This window comes from Phoca vitulina, unplaced genomic scaffold, assembly GCF_004348235.1.
Source record: "Phoca vitulina isolate PV1807 unplaced genomic scaffold, GSC_HSeal_1.0 scaffold30, whole genome shotgun sequence".
Classification (NCBI taxonomy): domain Eukaryota; kingdom Metazoa; phylum Chordata; class Mammalia; order Carnivora; family Phocidae; genus Phoca; species Phoca vitulina.
In genome coordinates, this window is record NW_022589733.1 from 19566629 (window position 1) to 19575525 (window position 8897).

An 8897-nucleotide genomic window follows, 5' to 3' on the forward strand; every position below is an offset into this window, starting at 1 on the left:
CATCTTCTACTGTTTAGTTCTCCCTACCAGGCACGGTGGAATCCAGCACCCCACCACTTTTCTCCTAACTGTGACATGGAGGCTCACACTAGTGTGTCATTACTACATGGAATGACCTTACTTCAGAGAATACTTTGCATTTGTAGCTTTAAGTTCCCGAGAGATGTTTCCATAAATCCGGCACCTTCTTAATACACATTCTTTCTAAAAAGTAGAACATCACATCCAAATTTGTTTATTTTGTGTCTGTTTATGAAAGCTTCTGTGTATGGTAGTGATAATTCTTATGCTTTCCCCACAGACCATGGACCTTCACTCTTGTCCGAAGCCGATCGTTTTTGTATTGCACACGTTCTTGTCAGCCAAAGTCACTCGCATGGGACTGCTCGTATGAGCAGCACAAAATCAGAGAAGAGTCGTGAATGTCACAAGAAGTATTTCCACCTCAAAAAAAAAAAAAAAAAAGCACAAAAAGAAAGCTCTTTGCTCTCCCCTCCAGCACAGTGCCTTGACAAGGACCTGCAGATCACTGCTGACCAGTAACCGTGTTTAAAGAAGAGCCTGCCTTTCACAAGCTACCTTGGCCAGAAATTCTAGGACTCTAATAAGTTCCAAACGAAGCTGTTGATTTATTGCCTCATTTCCTAATGTGGTTTCTAAGTCACTAGGTTTATTTCCCCTATGAAGAAGGATGGCTCGTTGTGGGTTTTTTTGTTTTTTGTTTTTTTGGACATAATCAAACATCCAATTTTTTTGGACATAATCAAATATCCAAGAGTTGTTTTCATTTTCTTCTTCCTACAGGATTTGTTCCAAGCTTAGCCTTGACATCTTGCTTAGTTCAACCGTCTCTTGCCACATGCTAGTTTACAGCCGCCTGTGCTTCTTGGCCATTCTAGATAGGTCGGATGTGGTTTTGGAGCTTACTGTCACATAATCCTTCCACCCTAGGAAGTCCTTGAATTGCACACCAAAGCGTTCTCCCATCTGTCCTGGCTGTCCTGCATCCCACCCTGGCCATCACTTTCCTACCGCATCACGAGCTTTGCCACTCATAAGTGCTAACTTTAGGACTTAGAACTTGTGAAATTTGATTTGCCTTGCCTTCCACTCCCTTTCTAGTGGCGACCAAGTTGGAAACCACTGATTTGAAAGAAGAGGTTTGCTTGTTTTAGATTTTTCTGATTTATCTTTGGTAGGAGCCAGGTGATAAGATTTCTTTTAAAAGAAAATCCTCATTTTAGCCTAAGCCATTTTTTATTGCTTACCAAATGTGCCTTTGGTTAGGGTTAGTGGAGCTTTATTAGTCACTATTTGAATAACTGGATATCACTGCCATTCCAGGGAGAGCATCCATCTTAGTTTTGAGGAATAGTCTTTGAGATGGGTTTCCTTAGGAGCATCTTTTCTAGTGGGCAGATCTCATTGAGGGAGATAAATCTTGGAGAGCCCGCTTGTTTAAAGAGTAGGCTCTGTAAAGCCAGCTCTTCACCACAAACATCCTGTGGAGTTGCCTTGGGCTTCGTGAGCCCATGCTGGATCCTGGCCCTTTTGTCCTCTCCCTTTGTGGCAGCAGAGTGGCATGGATAGGCAGCTGCTAATTCAAGACTCACTGTTGGCTTAGTAATGCATTCTACAGTGGGCGGGTGACGAGACCACAGAACAGCTACCTGGATTTTGCTAAGCATTGCCAGATGTCATCATTATGACTTAGTAGCAGTAAGATTGCTGATTTTGTGGTATCAAAGAATCACACTCAGCTTGTTTTTCCTAATTATGAAGGAGGTATATATCTGAAAGCATTTAAAATAGGATAATAGCTATATAAAATGTCAAGATTACTGCAGTCCCCAGATCTGAAAGAAAAGGGAATATTGACTTGAATGTTCTCTGAAGAAAAGTCTAGGAATAGTTCTCACTTACTAGATTTATTAGGAGTACTATAAGAGGATGTGAGCACTTCGGAGAGTGGAGGAGGGTAGCACTCCATATAGGGAGGAAAAACCCCACAACCATAAATGCAAAACATGAGCTGTTTGGTGTGAGTGCACACTGACCTAGGTGGGACATTTGAAAGAGCAGACTCATGAGCAGAGAGTTTGAGTTAGACATTGTAACCCCACTGTCTTTCTTCTGCCCATAAGTCAGTCCTCCTTCCCTTTGTACAGTGAGATTAACCACATGCAGGGGCTGGGGAGAGATAACTGATAACTGTTCTTCCCCCAGCTACAGTTCCAAAAATAAATGACTTGATCCACTTAAAACTGGAAATTGGAATCTAGACTAGAATATGTCTTTCAAGAACTTTTTTTATGTTTTAAAGATTCATAAACCTATGTTTGGTTCCATCTGAAGTAAATTTGCAAGGGAAGAAAAAAAATATCTTGAAGGTCCAGCTGTGATTTCTGGAAGCAGAATTTCAACACATAATACCTGTAGACTTAAGCACTTTCTCTGCTTTTTTGTATCTTATCTTGGACACTTACGCTCAGATAAGGGAGCTTAGACACTCTTTGCAGTGAGAGCATTATTAACCTGAAAAGTTGCACAATGCAGTCACAGATTTTGCAACAAAGCCATGTGGTTGAGGTTTTCTTGGTTAGTGTGAAAGGCTAAGCCACTGAGAATTTTCTCAGGCAGAACTTCTGAGCCCCCGTGCTCATCAGTTACATGAAAAAGATCTCTAAAAAAGGTGTGATAAACATGTGAGCAGGAGAAGGTAAAGCGTGTGGGCCATTTTGGCTCATTTTGTTCAAGCTTGGTTTTTTAAATCTTTTGAGTCTTAATGTGAAATGAAAATGTGTGGGAGATTTCCTTTGACCACTAGCACCCCCAAGAGCAAGAGCCCTTAAGCTGCTTGTGTAACATCAACAGCTTTCCAATCATGGGTGACCAGCTTGTTCTTCAATTAAGAGTGTTTATGGAATTTTAAAACCACAAATGAAGTGCTTTTTATGAATAGGACAGCCTTGATAAATATGTATTTTGTATTAAGATGCCAAAATATGGCAAATTATTTTAACTAAAAATGGGCATTTGGGGTATTTCACACCTTTTATAGAACAGCTTAACTTGTCATTTCTTTTTCATTTTGAATTAGGAAAATTGCTGAGAATGTTGTGGGCTTCCATGTATAGAATGGAAAAGAAGCTGCAGAGTAGTATCCACCTCATCCCAATGGACCCAATTCCTGTGCCCTCAACTACCCCCAGACCTGGGGCTTAGACATCTTTCCATATTCCACACAGATGTCTACAAGTAGCCAGTTGGCATGTGAAAATTATTCCTCCTCATTCCCTAAAATTTCTCCCTTTCCTCTCGAAAGAAAGAACCAACGAAAGAAAGAAAGAAAAAGAAAGAAAGAAAGAAAAGGCTCAGTTATTCTTTTTCTGAAAAAGGTAAGCCCTTTCATGAATTTATCAAACAAACCTTACCTGGAAATTAATATCTAATATTTTATATGAAGAAATACTTTAATGTATGTTTATACAGTATTTATTAGATACTTATAACTGTAAACTCACCTACCTAGTAGACAGTTACAGATTAAACATTGGGACATGTACAAGCAATCAAAAATATTACTTTAAATGTCATTCACCTCTTTTAAAGCCATGTTTTAGCACTTTTTAGGCTAGGTAAAGTCTGATAGTGCCTGTTTTTATCAGCTGTACCCTCACAAACGTTGTTATGGAATATTATTGGATGGCAGGAGAGATTGAATTATTTATTTCCTATATTTTTATAAGTGGAAAAATCTAACCAACAAATGATTAAAGTTGTCACTGATTATTTGTTTTCCTAATTTATCTTCCTAAGCAGAATGGTAACAAAGCTTTTTTCAGCTGATTAAATGCACTTAGCTAATAAACCAAAATTTATTCTTTAAAAAAATTAAACTGTGTGGAATCTGGACAAGATTATGTTTCTCCCAGAAAAAGTTTTCACTGTAAATGGTTTTGATGGACAAAAGTGTGACCACTTCTGAGAAAAGGTTACAATGGATCTTTTTTTTTTTAATTTTGTGAGAACCTCCAGGTCTTCTTGTTTAATTTATGTGCATGTGGTTATATTTGTATGTTTTCAAAAACGTGGAAGAATCTCCATGTTTTTAATGCAAATTATATTGTAAGCTGCTATGCAAATTCTATTAAAAGCCCTACCTACTCAAAAGTTAAACATTTCTGAAGCTTTCAGGGAAGACCTGTAGACTTAAGCACTTTCTCTGCTTTTTTGTATCTTATCTTGGACACTTACGCTGAACTTTGTTCTTATTATTTTCACTGGTTATAAGCTATTGATTGTACATAATATTGAAACTATCCAAATATCCAGCATACATTTCCCTGTCACTGCCATCCATCATTGACACCCTGAATGAATGGCTGGGTAGAAAGCCAAAGGTCATCTTTTTTCAATTGCTAATGAAGAAGTAAAATGCCAGGTCTCTTTGGTCTCAAAGCAGATTGCTCTAGTCAGATCAAGTATCTATGTAAGGAAAAAGAGAGTTCTTTAAATTTGGGATTCCGCTAGGGGCGCCTGGGTGGCTCAGTCCTTAAACGTCTGCTCAGGTCATGATCCCAGGGTCTTGGGTTGGAGCCCCACATCGGGCTCCCTGCTCAGCAGAGAGCCTGCTTCTCCCTCTCCCACTCCCCCTGCTTGTGTTCCCTCTCTCGCTGTGTCTCTGTCAAATAAATAAATAAAATCTTAAAAAAAAAAAAAAGAAAAGAAAAAATTTGGGATTCTGCTTAAACTTTAAGTTTAAGTTGAATTTGACCATAATCATATTCACTCTTTTTGTATGTATATCTTATCAGGTCTATAATGTACCAGGTGGTATTATATTATATTCTGTCTTAAGTTTGGAAATCTCAGTTAAATTTAAATTGTTATTGTGGCTTTTTTATTCCCCTTCCTGAAGATGAAAGCAGAGGAATCTGCCATTTGCTACTGTTCTCTCTCTCTCCCAAGATTGCTTGGTAATCTAGAATTCTTTTACTTTCTACATACTGTCTAAAAACTGACAGCAGCAGTCTCTCCCTTCCCTCCTTTTTTAAAGCTGTCTCCTTCCCTGTGCTGAGTATATAGACAATAAATGTGTGATGGCAGACAATTATAAAATAATTATGTTGTGTATCAGGATTATGTGTTTTTGAGCAATATAGCTACTCCTATCACGTAATGATAAGTGAAATTTATGCTGGAAATAGACTGCTTAGTGGCAGATTTGAAACCATTTCTCTAAAAAATAGATCTGTTAGATCAATGATAACAGATTCATTCTATCAAAGGATAGAATTTCAAGTTAAAATAAGGTACCAAAAACAGGTTCATAGAGTACACCTGTGCATCTATTGTCTGTTGTTGTTTTTACAGTAGCTAAACTACCAACTAGAAGAATGGTTTTTATGTATTAACTCAACAAAATATTTTAATAAGATTTCTTCTTTTGTTTCAAAACTGATAAACTTGAGCTTAATCTCTTGCCACCTCTATTCTTCCCACTTCAGGTGACTGAACCAAAGCAGACTTAAGTTTTGAAAGTGAATCTACACTTCGTGTGATTCATAAATAATGCCATTTGCAAATGATCCTTGCTCTCTAATGAACATTTGGCTATATTCAAAAAAAACCTCCCCTCCGAACTGTAATCCTTGAATTGCTCCAAAATAGATTGGTTGAAACTAAAAAGCTATAATAGAGAAACGATGCTTTATTATATTGTAAGATTAGCTACCCTGGTAGATTCCTAGTACCTTCCTCATTTCTGTTGTTATCTTTTACCTCCATGCTATTTACACAAATGCTTTGTTTTAGTGTCCCTCTTTATCCCAGTCACATATTATACCCTTGGAACCTGAGCACTCTGTCACCTCTTCCAAAGTGATAGAAGTCTCTTGTGAATAGACAAAATGTTCTTTGGGGGCCTGGAGGAACTCTGAAACTGCAAGGCTAATTAATGACATATTAATTCAAGTATTGTTTCATCTAATAAGCATTTATTAGGTATTCTGAAGGGTCCAAAAGAAAGTTCCTGCCCTCAAGTAGCACATAATCCATTATTTCTCATTTACACCATGCCATCTATCTATCAATCAGTGGTTAAGTAATTAACCAGTTCATACTTCTACCAAAGTACCTCTGCAGTTCTGCTCCCCTGGCTGACTGGAAAACGTTTAAAATGATGCTTGGTCTTTGGTGCATGCCGACATGAAAGAACTCCAAGCACATTTAAGTAGGTCAGTCTTTTTATTATGCTTAATTTTTTTAATGCAAAATTAGACTTTAGTGGGGCGCCTGACTGGCTCAGTTGGTGGGGCATGCGACTCTTAATCTTGGGGTTGTGAGTTTGAGCTCCATGTTTGTTGTAGAGATTACTTAAAAATCTTTTTTAAAAAATTAGACTTTAGTTTGGGAAGAACAGTGTAGAATATCCCTAGGAATAAATTACAACAACAACAAAACTTAAGCTCTGTTGCCCAAAGTGGATCAACAAGAAAGTCTTTTTAAAGAAATGCTTTTTAAACTATAAAATAGCAAAATTGAATGTATATTTCATCTACACCTATTCCTAAATTGTGCTGATGCATGCATTTCCACACTTACACCCTTTAAACATCTCATTTGCTGAAAGTCCTTATCCATGGTAAAAGGAACATTTGTCTGTAATCGTGTGTCAAAATGAAGATATTTTAAACCTAGCAAAATTCCACTTATTCTAGAACACTCTGACACTCAAACTCAATAAAAAGGACACCTAAAGGAAACAAGGGAGGCTCGTTGAATTTTTCCATCATTTTCGTACAGTGACAGCCCCCTCCCATCCATCTTGCCTTCCATTTATTACTAGGGTCAGTTTTTAAGGCAGCATCCTTCATCATACCCAGAAAGTACCTCAGTCATCTGTGACTGGAATGGCACAGGGCACATAGTAACGTGGGCTCCTTCCCCTTTGTTTTCCAGCGTCCCTAAGTAGTGCACACAAATTAGGTCCTGCCTTCAGTGTGTTCCTCCTTTAAACCTACCCTTTGACAATCAGGTGCTAATGATTCCTATGTTACTGGAACCAGAACATAAGTATTGTCGTGTGTCTGTTCCTTCTAGATTGGCAGAAGTGCTTTCCTTCTATCTTAGTCCTGTTCGAGAGGATATCAGTTGTGGTTTTCACCTGTTTTGTGAATTGCTAAAATTTGGGGGAGAGGAAATGATTTCAACTAAGTTTTGGGTTTCGCACAATCATCAATCTCAGTGATATTCTTCACACCTGTAGCAAGTCTGCCCTGATTACAAGAACCGGTTTTAGTTTTGTATTTTTTTTCTCCAGCATAAGACTCCAGTATTATGTTTACAATCTGTTGGATGTGTTCAGCGTGGTAAGACCTTGGTGCCCAAAGAATCTGTTTCCCTTTTGGTACCAGACCCAAGGTCTTCTAGAAGATAAGGTGGCAAACCACTACCTATGAAGGCCTATTTTGGCTAATCTGCGGGCAAATTCTGATTATACCCCCTTGTATGTATTTTGTTCCACACAACTTTCACTTTTGTTAAGTATTAAGTCTTCGAAAGCTAGAATAATTCTTCTACAAGAAATTAAAAGAATGTGATATTCTGGTTTTTTCTTCTTTGTAGAACCCTGTATTTAAACAAGACTTCTTTTTAAGTGTTGTTTAAAATTTAGTTTTCAAATCCTCTGGTATCACCAGACTACCAAATCAAAACTTATGGCATAAAACAGGGCAGTATTTGTGTTCTTAAGAATTAAAAAAAGCTTTATGTGTACTCTATAAATATAAATGCATAAACAACACTTCCCCTTGAGTTGCACATCAACATACAGCATTGTACATTACAATGAAAATTTGTAACTTAAGGATATTATATATATAAATACATATATACCTTTGTAACCTTTATACTGTAAATAAAAAAAATGCTTTTAGACTTGTATTTTTTCTTTTATTTTTACGTTAAAATGGTTTCAAACCATTTTGAAAATTTCAAGAGCAGTACAAAGATCTCCTACATCCATCCTCTTCACCCAAGTTTCCCAGTTGTTCACATTTTACATTTGTTCCGTTTTCCCCTCCTGTCTTTCTCTGACATGTTGCTCTATCACCCTTAAGTCCTCAGTGTGTCCTACCAAACACAATGACGCTCTCCTGCACTGCCGCCGTTCAGCCCTCCCCCCACCGGGACATCAACCCCGGCCCAACACTACCAACCACCCAAGCCACAGACCCCATTCACGTGATGCCAGTCGTCCCAGCAAATCTCCTTTTCACTTCCAGCACAGGAGCCTCTCCAGTACCACATGTGGTGTTCATCTCTTCTGGTGTCATTTTTAAGCAGATGTAGGGCAACTCCAAACACTTAAAAACCTAGTTTGGTAGAGTTCCACCACTGACTTTCACCAACAGGAGCTTAATCATTGGGTCCATCTGAGCTTTATTATACTTTGAGTGACACGGAGGAGGGGAGATGGTTTCTCAGGAATCGTATCAGGAATCATCAGTGCTCCATGCATTCGGGTGTCAGTCTCTTTGCATGAGATTTCGCCCTGGCCCTACCTCTCCAAACTGTTACTCACCTGAACTTAGTTTTTGTTGCTCTTCTTCCACACTCCTCTTGGCCCCCACTTCCTTAACAGAATTGTTAAGAACCCACTGCTTGGCAGGAGCCCAGAATGCCGGCATTCGTACGGTCTGATTTTACTGGGTTGTACTGGCTAAGCAGAATCGACTCGCTGGTCCAAGCGCAGGTTCCCCGAACGCGCCGCGTTGCCAGCATCAGCCGAATCCAGTCTGGGAAAGTGCGGGGCACGGAGGCACCAATGGAACCGTGTATTTGCAAGTCAATGACTCTCTACCTGAAGTGTGGGCGCTCCAATGTGTGGGAGC

General features: G+C 38.7%; 1 protein-coding gene across 1 annotated transcript in view; it reads left to right on the plus strand.

The window, feature by feature from the left end:
• The window catches only part of SNTB2 (syntrophin beta 2), a 99026-nt gene extending 95706 nt beyond the window's left edge, over positions 1–3320 (plus strand). Inside the window, exon 7 of the mRNA XM_032424122.1 lies at positions 302–3320. Coding sequence (XP_032280013.1) covers positions 302–394 — 93 coding nt within the window. The 3' untranslated portion in view covers positions 395–3320. The remainder of the gene's footprint in view (positions 1–301) is intronic.
• Positions 3321–8897: the final 5577 nt, after the last annotated feature.